This window comes from Podarcis bocagei (genome assembly GCF_964188305.1).
Source record: "Podarcis bocagei genome assembly, chromosome: 1".
NCBI lineage: Eukaryota > Metazoa > Chordata > Lepidosauria > Squamata > Lacertidae > Podarcis > Podarcis bocagei.
Window position 1 is genome coordinate 12,457,076 of NC_138125.1, and position 17,756 is coordinate 12,474,831.

The 17,756-nt window shown below is 44.4% G+C and overlaps 1 protein-coding gene across 2 annotated transcripts in view; it reads left to right on the plus strand.

Moving 5' to 3' along the window:
• The first annotated feature begins 429 nt into the window (after positions 1-429).
• The window catches only part of JAG2 (jagged canonical Notch ligand 2), an 89,076-nt gene continuing 71,749 nt past the window's right edge, over positions 430-17,756 (plus strand). Inside the window, exons 1-2 of one of the 2 annotated variants that reach the window (XM_081191344.1) lie at positions 430-781; positions 1,647-1,967. In XM_081191344.1, coding sequence (XP_081047470.1) covers positions 701-781; positions 1,647-1,967 — 402 coding nt within the window. In that variant the 5' untranslated portion in view covers positions 430-700. The remainder of the gene's footprint in view (positions 782-1,646; positions 1,968-17,756) is intronic. The other variant, XM_081191345.1, reaches the window with a different exon arrangement.

Consider the following 17,756-nt stretch of genomic DNA (forward strand, 5'->3'; position numbering starts at 1 on the left):
GCGGCGCGAGCCGACGTGCCGGGCGCAAGAAGGCACACGCCCGATCCGCACCCCCGTGCAGCCGCGCACGTGCTGGGTCGGGCCCGGCCCACGCGCAACAAGTGGCTTGCGCAACAGCCCGCCGCGGGGCGGACGGCGAGCGGCAGGTCGGCGGCTGCGGCGCCTCCGACGGCTCGCTGGGAAGCGCGCACGCTCCGGCGTCCCCGCCTTGGCCCGGCCCTACCGCTCTCTCGCTCGCTAGCCCAGCCCTTTCGGGAGCCGCATGGCCACACCCGCCCGTCGCCGCCGCCTCCTCCTCCCCGGGCCCTTCCCCCTCATGAATATGAAGTCCGTGGCGGCGCCGTCTAATGGGCAATGAAGCTGTCACTCCGGCACCTACTTGTTGGCTGTTCGCGCAGCAGAGGCGCACAGAGGAGCGAGCGCAGTGGCGAGGCTGAGCTGCCGGCGGACCCGCGCTTCCTTCTGGCTGCCGCTGCGGCTGCAGGAGCGCGCCAGGCGCCCGCCAGGATCTGCCCTGCCTCGTCCGTCAGCCCGGGGCTTTGGCGATAAGGAGCGGCGGCGATCTGCAGGCTCCGGCCGGAGCTCTCCACCTTGCGCGCGGCGCCCGCCCTGCTGCCCTTCCCGCCGCCGATGCTCCGAGCAGCGGCCGGTCGATGGATTGTCTTCCCTGATCGACGGCGTTCAGCTCGGGGTAGCAGGCATGCTGGATTCTGGCAGGCGGCACTGGGTTCTCCTCGCGGCGGCGCTTAGGCTGTGGCTGCTCCTAACTTTATGGGTGCAGGTAAAACAACGCGGTCTCTATTTTTTTTTGGGGGGGGGGTTTGCTGTCTTGCAAATAAAAGGGAACAGCGGGAAAGGGAGCAGAGAGGATCTTTATCGCAGCGCCCGCCTTACCTTTCTTCTTCAGCCGCCTGTGCTGCAGCGGGGATTGCCTTTTGGATAATATTTCCCCCCCCCCTAAGAGAGTGGCAATCTGGAGCGCACCCTTTTTGCGAAACTTAAGCCCGATCTCGCTTAAGGGGAAGAGGAGAGAGAGGAGAGCGTGGCTTCTGCTGCAGATCTCAGCCAGCCTCCCTTTCCAAACGCGTCGCTTCCAAGCCGGCGTGTTTGCTTTGGAAGAGCGCAGGCAAAGTTGCCGTGTGCAATGTTTGCATGGAGAATTTCGCTCCTCTTCTCTCTCCTCCAATTATGATTTATAATCCATTTATCTGCCCACCCGCGGAACGCTTGCTTTTTTTTTTTTGTTAAACAGAAAACAAAACCGGTTTGCATAGCTCGGCTGGTCTCCCTTACGACTGTATGAATCCCAAACCATTTTATTTGGGAGTTGCTTATTTCAGTTGCAAATGGGAACATTCTGCAGTTCCCTTGCACGGCTTGTGAATATTTTCCCTCTCTCTATTGCCACAGCTAGCCGGAATTGCGGCACCCTGTCGTCGTCCCCCAATAGCTCTCGATCTCATCTTTTAATAGCACCGTCTAGTTATAATAGTTTTTCGGGAAGGCTTGCTTTGCCGTAGGAAACTCCGGAGTGGCTGGTGGCTTGTAAATCTCCGCGCACTTTTTCTTCCCAAGACACTGTAGTAATGAGGTTGTATGTGTCTGTCACCCCCCCCTCCCCTTCCTTCCCTCTCCCTTATTTTTAGGTGTCCCAGTCCACGGGCTATTTCGAGCTGCAGATTAACTCGGTGAAGAATGTAAACGGAGAATTGTTGAATGGGGAGTGTTGTGATGGCATGAAAAAGCCCCAGAACCTGGACTGCGCGCGGGACGAGTGCGACACTTACGTGAAAGTCTGCTTAAAGGAGTATCAAGCCAAAATCACGACCACTGGAGCATGCAGCTACGGCTCCGGATCTACTCCTGTTCTCGGTGGAAATACTTTTTATCTCAACAACCGCAATTTTCATCAGGGGAAAAGTCACGACATGGGCAGGATTGCTATCCCTTTTCAGTTTGCGTGGCCGGTAGGTCAACTTTCCTTTTAAAAAAAGACACAGTATATGTGTGTATATATATATGTGCGCGCGTGTGGAGATTTGCTCATCATTAAGCAATAGGCATAAGTGCTTTTGTGCACGGTATATAGGCTATGCGCTGAATGGTGTTTGGTGTGTGTGTGGGGGGGGGGGGAGAGAATTATTTGGATGACCTTCCCTTTGTGGCTAGCTGCAGTTCTGTAACTTGAGGTGCTTTTCCTTCCGCCCTCTGTGGTTTTATGCGAAGTGCAGGCAGGGACTGGCTCAACTTGAATCGCGGTTCATTGCTTGGAAAATGCGATGCGTTTTATTCTAACTGACAGACGAGAGGCGCGCACTGAATGTTTTCTCTCCGCTGCTCCCCCGGAAAGGAGAAACGAGGAGCGGTTGTTTGTTTCTTGGGGGGGGGGGGAGAGAGCAGCCCCGATGCCGCTAGGCTTACATTATGGATTTGCAGGAGGGCTTCCTCAGAGCAGCGACAGACAGTAGCAGACAAGTGACTTGCACCGCGCGGATCTGCAAGGATGTGGCAGCTGGTGGTGCAAATGGCTGGTTATTTACTGGGAGCGGGGGAATCGGGCAGTAGAGATTTTTTTCCAGGGAGCCCCAGGTGTTGGGGATAATGAACTCCTAGCAGCGTGTTGCATGGAAAGTGGGGGGGGGCGATTTTGCCTAATAAAAAAAACCTGGGAAAGGGCACACCCAGAGGCATCTCCTCATAGGGGCGTGCCTGCTCCTCATAGGAGCAAGTGCGAGCGGCGGGGAGGAGGAAGTGCGTTGCGTGGCAGCCTCCTCCCCGCGACTTGCAAGATCCAGGTGTGAGGGGCCGAGGCTGTGCAGAGTGGGGGGGTACTGTAGATGCGAAGGTGCTGCCTGGCTTGCACGGGCTTTGATCCATACCCTTGGGTGTTTGGGGGCACAAGGCGCTGCTGCTGCGAACCCGTTGATTATTTTTGTTTTCTTAAAAAAAGGGGGGAATGCTGTAAGCAATTCCCGCCCGCTGTCCCCCCCCCAAAATGGGGCGTGTATTTGCAAAATAAAAATAAAATGAAATGGTACCTTCTCCAGCAGGGGGCGCGTGCGGCTAGCCTTGCGCTCGTGCCGTTTAATTGCATAGAATACATGCATATATAAAGTGCACAAGACCATCCCGCTCTCAATGCAATGCCTAGAGAACATAGGGCGGGGGTGCGTGTGTGTGTGTGTGGAGAGAAGTGTGCCGGCAGGGCGTGGAAAGAGGCGGCGGCGGCGGTTTCGCAGTGCAAGGCAGCTGCGCTTTAGCCGCGGGCTACGGGGAAGCGCGGGGCGCGCGTGCTGCTGCTCGCTTAGGGCGCGAGCGGCTTGGCTCCTGGGACCAGACCTGGCGGGGAGGGCGGGGGCGGGGCGGGAAAGGCTCGCCAGCCCGCCTGGCGCGCGCCTCGGCAGCGACCGTTGGAGCGGGGAGGGCGCGAGAGGGAGCCGCCAGCCCCTCCCTCCCTCCTCTTCCCTCCCAGGCTCTGGGTTCAAGTAGTGCGCGTCGTCGCAGTAGGGCGCACTTCTCTGAGGAAGGAATTCTGTGGAGAGAGCAAGGCACCTCTTCTCAACTTGGGGTCTTTTCAGAATGCATCCCTCCGTGCCCAAAACCACATGAAAACCACATGCAACTGCCCCTGCCTTCTGATTTATTTTTTTAATAGGAGCAACCAGAGAGGCGCACGCCTAGTGAGGTAGTCATGGCGCAGTGTGGTGGCCTACAGATGTAAACTTGGGGTGAACCTGTTGACATTGACACACTACTGACTGACTTAAGGATGTTCATCCCTGTGGGTTAGTCACACGCAAGTCTCTGAGCAAGTGCAGAGTGAATTGTGTCCGAAACGATGGCGAGCAGCTCGCTTTCTTCAGATATTGGGTGGCAGGTGGAGGATGCGACCTGAAAATTTGTCTGAGGCTACAAGTCTCTTTTTTATGAATCTTAAGCCCGGATTGAATCTGCTTCTAAGTTTATCCATATGCACACAGCCGGGGGGGGGGGGGAGAAAAACACACCCCAATTTCTTCCTGTCAGAGGCCTGTGACTGACAGAAAACATCCTCAAGTCCAACAGCTGCTATTATTGCCACGATGTGTGATTAAGAGAGGTTATTCTTATCCGGTGAACTTTGGCGTTTTGGCCATTAAATTACCAGAGTTTTGGAGGTAGAAGTTTGGCATACTTTATTTTGTGTCTATAAAATTTTGTCCCTTTTTTAATCTCGACCTAGTCTAAATGGGCAGACCATGTGAAAGCTCATGAGGGTTTGGATCTGCTCAATATCACATTTACACAACCTTGGGTTCCATGATTGAAGGAAAGTGGGGCTAAAATATAAGTAAACGTTCATGTGTGACTCGGAGTTTTACTATGTCTTCCCAAAAAAGTGTGCGTATCAAGTACACAGCAACTGTATGGGTTTTTTTAATTGCCATTTTCAGCCTCTCAACAGCTGTGTGACAGTCCATTTCTCATCAGCTGGTGTGCACATGTGTCAGTCAAATAGACCTATGGAAATACTGGTAGTCATGTAGTTTGGTCTTCTCTTGCTGTGTCCACGGGATGACATCGCAACTCCACAATAGCAGGTAATAGAACAAGGTGTGTCCTGTGTGCTACGAAAAGGAGTTGTCTAAAACATGTTGGTTGATCTTTAGAAGAGCTCTGGAATGGATTCCTCTGGACTCTTATAGTACATACTGTTAGCAGTAAGCCCAGCTGTCCCAAAGACAGACTGGTCAATGGTCAATCTTTTTCATGCTTCTAGATAGAAGTATGTTCTGTTACTTAGAGAATTTGCTTTGCGGACTCTGGGGGTGGGAGTTAGGCAACTAAGTGTTGTGGAAGAAACTTGATGGCAAGCTGTGTTCTAATAGTTCTAATTTCTGTTTTAATGGTTAAACTTTTAATGGGCATATTATATGTTTTAATGATGGATGTTTTGTAGTTTTGATGAAGTTGTTTTACTGTGTATCTTGTACATGCTCATTATTATGCATCTTAATTATGGGTGGCTGTATTTTTGTAAGTGGCTTTATAGTTTACTTTGCTGTTGGCTTTTATATGTTTGCGAACCACCTCTGTATTTCTTCTTAGAATAGAATCATAGAATCATAGAGTTGGAATAGACCGCAAGGGCCATCGAGTCCAACCCCCTGCCAAGCAGGAAACACCATCAGAGCACTCCTGACATATGGTTGTCAAGCCTCTGCTTAAAGACCTCCAAAGTAGGAGACTCCACCACACTCCTTGGCAGCAAATTCCACTGTCGAACAGCTCTTACTGTCAAGAAGTTCTTCCTAATGTTTAGGTGGAATCTTCTTTCTTGTAGTTTGGATCCATTGCTCCGTGTCCGCTTCTCTGGAGCAGCAGAAAACAACCTTTCTCCCTCCTCTATATGACATCCTTTTATATATTTGAACATGGCTATCATATCACCCTTGAAAAGAAAGATGGTATATAAATTCCAGTAGTAATGCTGTTTGTTAGGGGCCGGGCTCTGAGCTTAGAAATCTGAAGAAAGGATTGTGTGTTGAGTCGTTTCAGCGCTAACAAGTACAGACCATGCCACCTTCTGTATTCAGCAGAGTGTATGTAGTAACTTGCTCAGTCTTGTAGCAATCCTCTGGATAAACATGCAGTGGAGCTGATTGAGAGCAGCGCATCTGATATCTGTCTCCTACCCAAATATTTGTTGCTGGTATTCATTTTATGGATTGCTAGTCTGATTGCCATAGTCATTCTCTTTAAAGGGTACCTGGCTGAATAAGACTTGTGGCTGGCCTTGATATTCTCAGCAGAGGATACAGAAAGCGATTCAGAATCTTCACAATTATTGCTAAAAACAAAGAGTACAGTTTTCAAATTAGTGGGAAATCCAGGTCTTTATATGGGATAGCGCTTCCATTGCCAGGAGTGTTGCAGTTTCTAATAAACCAAAATAAATGGTATTCGTCATAGCAGTTCTATTCTGTTGAATACGGTTTTGTGAATGTGATGAAAACCTGTTAGGCTGCCTGCTACATTAGTAGAATTGCCAAATGCACTGTGTGCCATACGTGCCCTTACGAATTTTAAGAAGCTGTAGTTCGGTCTAGAGACTGAATGTGTACCCCTCATGCCTCTCATGGTGGAGTTCATGTAGCCAGGGGTGGGGGAAGCAAATAATCCCACCGATAAAGCTTCTTATTCCACACTCGGCAAAGTCCCATCATGTTGTAAGACAGGCATAGCTTAAGAATTTCTGAGATCATCTTCCTAAGTCTCAGCTCCACCTATTCACACTGTTCATAAGCAGTAAACGGGAAGATAGCTATACCTCTACAGCTCTACTATGGAATACCTTTGCACTGCAGTTAGTTTCTGCACATTCTAAAGAAATATCCCAGACCCCAAGCATACCTGTTGTCTTGCTGATATCCTGTACGTATTAACTGTGTTTGTGCCTTAGAATGCACCATTACTCTCCTGTAATAGCCCACTGAAGATTAAGCTCAGTAGTGGGCAACAACTGATCCAAGTCAGAAATCCCTGAATGGCCTTTGTGGAAGCCTAAGGCACCCTGGGAAATAAGACAGAATAGCCTTTTTGTAGAGCAAGTGATTTGCATTCTCTTGCACCTGCACACTTTGATTATGTAGGTGCCACAGGATGTCATGCTCATCGGGGCTAGGATGAATTTAGCATTGAAAGAGAAGTGTGTTGTTGAGAAGTGTTGTGTCTTTGTACCTGAATATTTCAAAGTGGTGAAAATAAGTCTTGTTTGCCTAATCTTAACTTTGTTCCTCCTCTGTATTTTTGAGGACTTTAACAGAACTATAACCCTAATTCATGATCTCCAACAGCCCCCACCCTGAGTCCTCATTTGCAAGGTGATCCAGGTGAGGAGAAGTGCTGGCTCATGTTGCTTCTGTTTCAACCCCACTGAAATGGAAACAAGCCCAGTTGCTCCTCTTCCCAAATTTTCTGATCTGCACAGAAGGCACAAGCCTCATCACCTTCTGTAATGCTGGTATGAAAAGGAAATACCTTTCCCTAGTGCTGTTGAATTCCTGGAGAACTTGCAGGAGCGGATCGCCACTATTAAGCAGTTTAGGGGGTTCCTTAGAGCATTAAACTCAACTGGTTATTGTATTGCCATATTTGTGTCTTATGTTTGTTTATATTAACATTTAGCCATTAAGGTTATGTTTGTCCCTTGGTCTCTGTTGACTTATGACTACAGCTATTGCAGATAAATGAATATAGAACAGGCAGCCTCTTAGATACCAGAGTCCCAATCTCTTTGGACTAGTCTGGAAAAATTGGTGTATTATTGCAGCTACTGTACTTCTTGTATGATTTCTGAGTTTTGTTCCCTTTCTTTGTAATTCAATAAGAAATATTGAAACTGCCTTTGGATCTTCTGTTTCCTTGTGCATAATGTTGCAGAAACACTTATTCCTAAACATTTGATGTATACCTTCTACCCTTTGATCTTACCCCTATTTTATTTCAAAGAGACTAGTGCTACATTTATGGTTGTAGGTCTAGTCAACAGAGTGGTATAGAACAGCATTTAATTCTTGCATGGTGCAGCCAGCTACAGAAAATTCCCTTTCTTCAGCTTGGATAGAGCCTACCCTCGGCTCTGATGCTAAAACTTTCGCAGTTAATCTAAAGCACATGTGTGTTTTTATTTTAATCCTGGCTTGTAAATCACCATTTGCCTGGTCACCTGTGGAAAGTATAGTGCATTCACCCAGACAGATTGCTTGCCATTTCTTTTCCTTCTCCTGTCCTCCAGGCTGTTGGTATGCTACAAAATAATTTACATGGGTATAAGTTGGCAAGACGCCATTATATTTGTAGGGGAGTAACTCGGTAGACTTACTAAAAGGCTTTTATTATGTCTGAAAGGTGTTTGCAATGTTTGAGGCTGTCATTCCATGCAGATTTACTTAAGGATAAGTTCCCAAGTGGCACTTCCTTCAGAGATAATACATCAAGGGTCCGGCTCCCAAGTTATGCATCTAGAACAGTTAACTCTCAGCTCTTCAGATAGTGTTGTACTTAGAACTTCTACCAGCCCTAGTGAGTAGGGCCAGTAGTCAGGGATGCTGGCAGATGCAGTCCTGGCCCCTTGCAATTCATTTCTGTTTTACAGCCCTGCACAATCCGGTGCTGTTGGCACTTTGGCTGCCTTGCTGTACAGCTTTAACTTTAGATAATTTATGTGTAAGTTTAAAAGCACATGTCCCAATACTGATTCCTTGAGGGGCCTAACTTCTTCCTTCATTTAAGTTGCAATCCTAAAAAATCCCATGGATTCAGCAGAATTTATAAGTAAGCATTCTTTATGTTGCACTGTCGGTGATGGTGTGCTCTTTTTCTGTTGTCATAAATCCAAAGCCTTTAGCTGTTGAAACGTCTTGATCTCTTTAGAAGTGCTTAGACTGCTACCTTGGGGAACATTCTGTCGAAATCTGGTAGAGTGAGTCAGGTGTGGTTTGTATATGCAGCTGTCCTTTCATTACCGCTCTTCCATACTCCTTGCCCTAAACTTCGTTTAAAGTTTTCTTGCTTGAAAAGCTTTAACTTTAATTGACACTTTATTAGCTACTATACAAACACTGCGGACAAACTGTTAGATAAGCAAATGACTAAAACCGGCTCTTAGAACACCACACTGTTGGTTTACTATGGTTTAAATGTAGTTTAAATGTGACTTGATCTAAAATCAAACCTTTAGTTGCTTTTTAGTTTCTTGGTTTTCATAAACCTTTCAAGTGAAGTTAATGGTCCTGCAAATGGCTTATACTTTGAAAGCCATCTACATGGCTTCTGGTTTCATAGTTGGCACAGAACTTTACTGAATGGCAGCAATGCAATCTTCTTTTATGTTAGTTCCGTACTTGGCAGGCAAAGAGTTTTCTGGGAATGTCTGGACCTCAATTGCTAGGGAATGCATTTTTTAAAAAAATGCTGTCAAGATCTTCACAAATTTCACTAGAATAAAAGTTGCTATAGCAACCAGTAAATGACATGCTGCCTGATACCAGCACTTAATTAGGGTTGTTTATCCTTTACTTTGTATAATTTGGCTTTTAACATCCTTTCTTCCCTATTGAGAGGAACCTCTTAATCTTAAGGGCATGTTCTATTTAGTATTACCTGTATTTGAGTTGGTGTTCATAATTCAGGGGGTCTGATATATCACTAATAATTTGAATTACCCCTATCATTAGGTACCCTTTTTGCAAGGGATACATCCAGCATTTGTATTGTTTTCAAGGACAAGTAAAGGGTTGCTCAAGAGAACCCTTGGAGCACTTGGCTTTTACTACTGTAAAATTCCAGGGCTTACTCTTGTAAAGGTCAGAAACGATCTTGTTGTCTTGTTCCATTTAACAGGTTTCTTCAAGCCTGCACATTCCTCTTAGATCATCCATACAATAGAACACATCCTCTGACTCAGGTTAACGTGATGCTAGCAGAGTGCAGGAAAGATGAAGGGGCACAAAGCCAGAGATGCCTAAGGGGCAAGGGATACGTTTTAACAAAGCCACATGACTCAAGCCAGCAGCATCATGAGATGCAAAGGGAGCTGGAGGTAGCATTTTACAAGTTGTCAGGCAGTTTGACATGAGAGAGGATGGTGGGGTGAAAAGGGGAACCTTCTCCAGTGTGCAAAATGAAGCAGACCAATATTCTGTGTACTACTATAAACAGCTTCACTGGTATTGTGTACAGCAATATTACTGTAATTATCACTATCTTTCCTGATAAAATCTTAAGATTGGATTTACTGTCTTTTATGGCTTTTACTTAACCTCTGTTTGGCCTTCCATTCATGATTGCCTTGTACATTCATTCTGATCAGTAATAACTCTTTTGACAAGTCTTTCTAGATGCATTGCATTACAATTAATAGAAATGGGCCATAGAATAGTTTGGGTCTGCACAGCCAGGCCCTAGGTTCCTTCACCTCTCTTGGGTCATTTAGACAAGTGGGCACCTATCAATCACATGGTATCACAATGACGACAGGTCACCCAAATTAACATTTTTCCTTAGTGGGTATGATAATAATAATAATAATAATAATAAATAATAAATTTTATTTATATCCCGCCCTCCCCAGCTGAGCCGGGCTCAGGGCGGCTAACAACAATCAATGCCTACAAAGAGAGATAGAGCCATGCCTACAAAGGAAGATCCTTTGCATTGCCAGTTTTGGTTCAACATTAAGTGTGGGCAGGTGGACATTGTTTTGGGGAAACTATTATGGGCCAGATTGGGACCTGTGCTAGGTCTAATTTGGCTCACAGGCACTGCTATACAGTATAGTATTCATTCTTCTTTTTCCTTCCCTTTTTTATTCCTAAAGTATTTTTCTCCTGGCTGTTATTACCAGTTGGAGGGTGTCTGAGCTGTGAACTCTTTTTTCTATTTACTTATCTGATGACAAAATTTTCTGATTGCATACTGACTACTTTTTCAAATCTTCTATAAGCCATTGCCCTCTTTTTCTAGCTGCTACAATCTCTCCCCCCCCCCTTGAAAATTCAAATAGGTGGTGGGGCAGCATTATTCCCTTACCAAATACCCTGTCCCGGATGTGCTTTGGTTTGGTCTCTACTAGTCTGTGAGAAACTTTATGTTCAGAGTCCTTTGACTGCTAGATTTCTCAGTCTTCAAGCTTGTCTAATGTGTCTCGACTACATGGGAACCAAATGTCAAGTTTCTATGCACTTTAGCAGTTTTCTTAAATGAAAATTGACGGTTGTTTTTCAGCTTCAGCACTGCTAAATATTCTATTTGAAATCAAGGGGGAAACAGATAATAAGGCTGTTTAGGCCCCAATTTTAAACTGCTTTTAATGCAGCTCTTTGAAAAGACCTTAAATTAAGAAGATAAACATTTGTATTCTGTGCATCACAGAGTAGATTTCACCAGCAAAACTGAGTCCTTTTTAAGACTATAATTTCACATTTGTGTATTCTTCACAGCTTATAGATTCCCAAAAAGTGCATAGAAATTGAAAATATCTGGAGGCTTTAACTTACCTTGTGTGATCACATATTCATTATCATTTATGTTTAGAACCATCAGAATGAAGATAATGAATTTCAGTGAAGAGAAAGAGCATGAATGCTCCATGTTCCTAACTCTTCTATGACCCATCTCCAAAGATCACTTAATAAGAGATAACCTTTGCAAATGGATAGGGCTTGGTATGAGAGAACCACAGGTCTATGAGAATATGACACACATGGTCTATAAATATGACTTTTGCAAGTCATATCCACTTAGTAAAATTCTTGTTGCAGCTTGGAGTAATTGAGGATCCACTGGAGTTGTGTGAATCTGAACACAGAACTCTTTCAGTAATAGCTCATGTTTAAGTAACAGATTTGCATGTTTTCCCTGGATGGATGTGGTGGTGATGGTTGTTTAGGTAAGCATCTAAATTTCTTTAGCAGCCTGGTGGCTTCTTTTCAAAATAGGAACACGTTCTCTCCTTCCAGTAATAAGTAGGGATAATTGAGCTTTTCCTAAGTTTTCATTTTCATTGCAGCAGTCAGCTCCTCATTGTAACGTGGCAATTGGATATTATATTGTAGTTCTAGAAATTAGAAAATTGACTCTTCTGCATAGGAATGAAAGATGGGGGTACAAAGGAAGGGATTAAATAAATTGCAATTCTCAACATGGGCACTAGTGACATCCTTTTAAGTGGGAACAGTATGGTGTTTATGCTTGTGTCTTCTTGCTGAACTTAGATAGTGGCTTCCAGTATCACAGAAGTTACTTCATTTCCTCCCTGAAGTTTCCCATTTGTTTCTAGATTTCAAGTAGGAGTCTTCTGATGCGTCTTCATTGAAGGACACGTGTAGGGGAGATTTAACCCTCATCCTTGTACTGCTCTCAGGTTTTTGAAAAATGTAGTAACTTTTAAAAGCATACACCAATAAGCTGAATTATGTCAAAAGAGTATGAAGACATTTGCAACACCTTACTAAGATACTTCATAGGATCTAGGTATGATTGTGTACGTGCAGAAAATCAACACGTTAAAATAAAGTGGTACTGGTAATGATGAAAGAAGGAGCAAGGGTCAGTGGTCACGATGATGAGCATTTGAGACATTAGTACATAAGCAAGGTGAAGTGTGGAAACGCACATTAAGATACTAAATTATAATGAAAAGAATCTGAGTAAATCAGCATAAGTTTTATAAAGAGCCAGCTGCTAAAGTCACTTAATGTTATTCAGTATCAATAAACAAAAACTGGCTGCTCTAGACAGGTAAAAGGCAATTCAGAAATCCTGGAACTTGTTCAAGCATGTGTAGAGTATCTTTGCCAGATAGAGAAACAACAGCTGGTCCTGCACATCTGCAGTTTCAGAAGACAAAGCTTCTGGTTGAGAAGTTTGTGGTTGAGATTTGTGGCTGCTTACTGGGCACATTTACATTACGTCTAGATTCACCAAAGCTCCTTCTCTTGCATGGAATAGACGTTTCTTGTCCACATACACACCTAGTGATACTTACATATGAAAGGGGAAAGTATGGCTGCTTTGTTGAAAGATACGCATTGGGGTCTGATGGAACCCTCAAGGACCCTAAAAGCTCAGCATAATTATCATCCAACCTCTACTTAAAGACCTCCAATGAAGGAGAGTACACCGCCTCTATTGGGAAGCTGTTCCATTGTCAAACAGCTCTTACCGTTGAAAAGTTCTTCCTGATGTTTAGTTGGAATATCCTTTCTTGTAAATTTAATCCATTAGTTTGAGTCCTTTCCTCCAGAACAAGAGAAAACAAGCTTGTTTCATCCTCCATGTGACAGCCCTTTATATATTTGAAGATGGCGATCATATCAGTCTCCTCTTCTCCAGACTAAACTTACTCAATTTCCTCAACTGTTCCTTGGTTTCCTGACACTTGATCATTTTGGTCGCCCTCCTCTGCACATGTTTCAGCTTGTCAATATCCTCCTTAAATTGTGGCGCCTAGAACTGGACACAGTATTCCAGGTCTGTCCAAGGCAGAATAGAGCAGTACTATGCCTTCCCTTGAGCAGAACACTAGACTTCTTTTGATGCTGCCTAGAATAGCAGTAGCTTTTTTTTTGCCGTGGCAATCACACTGTTAACTCATGTTCAGCTTGTGGTCTACTCAGACTGCTAGATCCTTTTCACATGTACTACAGGCAAGCAAGGTGTCCTCCATCTTACATTTGTGCAGCTAGTTCTTCCCACCAGACTTTGCCTAATCTATCACCCAGCATATCATTACAAGCTTTCACTTATGAAATTTTTATTATTAGCCATGCACCTTAATAGGCTATATACTATGTACAAGCACAGTTTGATCATTCCTCTCTTCACAAAAGTACCCTAAGATTGTACCCTAAACAGCCTCGGCCCAGTATACCTGGAGTGTCTCCACCCCCATCGTTCTACCCATCCACTGAGGTCCAGCGCCGAGGGCCTTCTGGCGGTTCCCTCACTGTGAGAAGTGAGGTTACAGGGAACCAGGCAGAGGGCCTTCTCGGTAGTAGTGCCTGCCCTGTGGAACACCCTCCCGTCAGATGTCAAAGAAAGAAACAAAGAAATAAACAACTATCTGACTTTTAGAAGACATCTGAAGGCAGCCCTGTTTAGGAAAGCTTTTAATAATTGATGAATTATTGTATTTTAATATTTTGTTGGGAGCCGCCCAAAGTGGCTGGGGAAACACAGCCAAATGGGCGGGGTATAAATTATTATTGTTGTTGTTGATGGTGGATGGTTTCACTTTAAGATGCCAGATTTGTAACAGAACTTAGTTAGCGATCCTGGCATGTTTTGGAAGAAGCAAGCCACACTCCTGGATTGAGTCATAACACGAAGCTGCTGCCTTCCTTGTTTCTTCGCCTGATTGTGTGAAAGGAGTAATAAAACAGGAGGAGCAGTCAGGCAGTGTGTGCAGCACTATTCATCCCAAGGTTCTTCACTTGTCATTTTATGCAAATGTGCCCATTTCCTGTAAATGGAGATCTGCTAGGAAGTCAATGCCCCCCTTCCTGCATAAACTCAAGAACATAATAACATGGGAATGTGTGGCATTATGTTTGTATGCTGAATTGATGATAGAAGCTTCCTGTTGAGTTCGGGTGGCAAAAAAAAAAAAGAGCACCCGTATGCTTTACATCTTTACAAGTTACTGTTTGTCATAGTTTTGTTTTCGAAGAATCTAGACTCTGGTGGGTGAACATATTTGCATTTTTAGATCTCCTCCTTTTCTCTATATACACTGGGTTTCTGTTGTGTGATGTTTTTACTGACCATACCCTATTTGGATATTTCTGGCTTCTTTACTTGCCTTGCCATGTTACAGATAGGTAGCTGTGTTGGTCTGCCATAGTCAAAATAAAAAAATTCCTTCCAGTAGCACCTTAAAGACCAACTAAGTTAGTTCTTGGTATGAGCTTTCGTGTGCATGCACACTTCTTCAGATACACTGAAGTATCTGAAGAAGTATCTGTGTATCTGAAGAAGTGTGCATGCACACGAAAGCTCATACCAAGAACTAACTTAGTTGGTCTTTAAGGTGCTACTGGAAGGAATTTTTTTATTTTGCCTTGCCATGGTTATGGTTAGATTTCTCTATAATACATCTTTAAAAAAGTTGTCTGATGTCCGCACTCCTGTAAGATCAAAGGTGTGCTTTATGGCCAGTGTTTGGATTTCTAACTGCTTTTCTTTGTAAAGTTTAGTGAATACAGAAGTACACTATCTACAAAGCAGGTTCAGTTGGACATTCTGACTTCTACTTTGTGCTACTGTAAATTAAATAGATTAAACTGCACCATATAAATATGTGTTAAATCCATGCAACAGTTTGAGTTGTTCTGCATTATATAATGTGCCACCTTAAGGCATTATACTACCCCAGGGGGTTACAGTCTAAAAATAGATGCAACAGAGAAACAGGCAGGGGTAAACAGTAGAGAGAACTAATAGTGCATATATATTTGTAGGGTAGGTCATTATTAATACCAACAATAGACGTGTGTTCATACACTAACAGAGCATTGGTGACTTGCCAAAGGCCACCTGTTGAGTTGATGGCAAACAAGGGGTGGCATTTAACAAATGTTTTACTATTCAAATTAAAGGACCTCTCTTAATCATGTTCATTAATTTCAGTGGATCTTTTCTGAGCAAAACTTGAGCCAGTATTCAATTAAAATTTTGACTTTAGGTTGCCAATGCACCAGTATTGCAATGCCATTATACAAATTTATGGTGTGACTCTATTTGGAGTACTGTATGCAGTTCTGGTCGTCTCACCTCGCAAAGGATATTGTAGAGTTGGGAAAGGTTCAGAAATATGAAAGGGCAATTAAAGTGATCAAGGGAATCGAGCGACTCCGTTGTGAAGAAAGGTTGCAGTGCTTGGGACTTTTTAGTTTAGAGAAAAAGCGAATATGAGGCAACATGATAGAAGTTTATAAAATCATGCCTTACACGGAGAAAGTGAAGAGAGAGAGAAAAAAGTCTCCCCTTCTCACAACACTAAAATTCATGGATATCCAGTGAAGCTCAATGTTAGCAGATATGAGATATGTAAAAAAAAAGTGCTTCATGCAGCATTTAGTCAAACTATGGAACTCCCCCAGGAAGCAGGGATGATTTAAAATCGGTTGGGAATTTAAGTTGGGTTAAATTGATGGAAAGAACGCACACTTTCACATTCTAGATTTTGGAAATGCAGCTGGAGAAACTTCCTGAGACCTAAGTTGCTATCAGAGTAGATAGTACAGAGTTAGATGGACCAAAGGTGTGCTATAGTACAAGACAGCATCATGTAGGTGGAAGAAATTGGAGGACTAGGGTCAGATTATGCAAAATGATCTGAAGATGTGTGAAGAGTGATATGCAATAGACTTCCAATTTGTGTGCATTTAACTTGCACAATTGCAACTTTATGTGCTTGGTGGCTGGCCAGATGACATCTCACACATTAAACACATGCAGGACAGAGAGCTTAAAAGCTCTTTCCATGATGGGTTTTCCCGCCTTGCTTGATAGGCATGGCCTGCTCAGTGTGTCGGCTACAGAAAGATAGGGATGGTCACGTGAGGGCGGTTCCAGGGTTCTGAGTAGACATGGTTTGGGGTTTATGCTCAGTGCCCCAGAATGTAATGCCTGCACAAGTTAAAATAAAAAAATTCCTTCCAGTAGCACCTTAAAGACCAACTAAGTTAGTTCTTGGTATGAGCTTTCGTGTGCATGCACACTTCTTCAGATACACACGAAAGTATCTGAAGAAGTGTGTGTATCTGAAGAAGTGTGCATGGGGACTTCCGGGATAGCGCGAACGGGTAATGGCGGATTTCCTCCGAGCTCCGGAGGGAATCGGCTCCGTCGAGGACGGGTCTTGCCGTGCCGGCGACACGGGGACCCTTAAAAACCGCAGGCGCGGAAGCCTGCGGACTTCGTGACTCGGTGGGCACCTTAAGCGCCCTCCCCGACCCGCGAAGAGCCTTTTTAAAGGCTGCGGAGTGGACTGGGGGGTGGCGTGGTGCTGAGAGTCCATCGCTACCTCGGCGGAGCGAAGCCGCGAGCCAGGACCGAAGAGCGCTATCTTTCTTCCTGAAATTGGACTGGAAAATGAAACCCGTGAGTAGAAGGAAATTTCGGCACTAAAAGACTTTATTTTTGAATTTAAGTACGATCGGGGGGACGTGTTAAAAAGGAAGTCCACACTCCCCCCCCCCCACTAAAAGATCTAAAGCAAAGAGAGATCACTAGGTCGGAAAAGACGCTGGTGTTTAAATAGATAACTTTCATAAATTGGACTAAGAAGTATTTGCGCTGGAGAGGAAGAGAGAGGAATTTCAGAGGTCTTCTTTTTGGGTCGACCCCCCCCCCCTAGACCCGGGAAGTGCCCTGTGTGTGAGCCCGAGAAAAAGAACAAGGAGTTTGACAGCTGTCAAAAGAGCTATCAAACGGGAGACTAAAGATTGGAACTGTGTTAACAATATCTTTTTGGATTAAAAGTGCTACATTAAAAGTGAACTGATTGGAAACAAGGTGACTGTGAACAACAAAGTAACGGACTGTTGGAAAGGAATTGATGGAAATCCCCCTGGAGGGAACTAAAGACATTGCAATGGCTGCAGAAGGAAAAGTATGGGCGGAGATAGAAAGAATGCTTTGCCTTGTGGGAATTCTACAAGAGCACAGTACTCTTATGAGTGAACAATTGATGACCTTCAATCTTGAACTAAACAACTCTGTCGATGACACAAAGGGGATGGAAAAAAACTCTGCAGCTGCAGAAGAAAAGATAACCTTGGAGCTGGGGGAAAAAGAAGAAGAGAGAGGAGAGGAAAAGCAAGTGGAAAAAACCAACCAAGAGCCTGCAACCTTTGGAAACAAGGGAAGTAAAGAAGATGACCAGTGGATTACAAATCTGCAGAAGGAGAGAAAGATAAAGGAAGAAGCCCCTGGAATAATTCGAATATTGGATTATAAAAAAACTGACATTTATGATCGGGACTTCTTCTTTAGGTTGGAGTTTGGGAGATTGATTGATCCTGGCCAGAAATTGCTCTTGGTTGACCTGGAAAGAGGGAAATATGAGGGGTGGATGGTAGAAGAAGAGAAGGTCAACAAAATGGACTGCCAACAAAACTGGTGGAGAGAGACCAACTGGGGCTTAAGGGCCTCGGATGTGAGAAATCCGGGCTAAAATGGTTTCTTTTCTTTAAGGACATTGGTTTGGG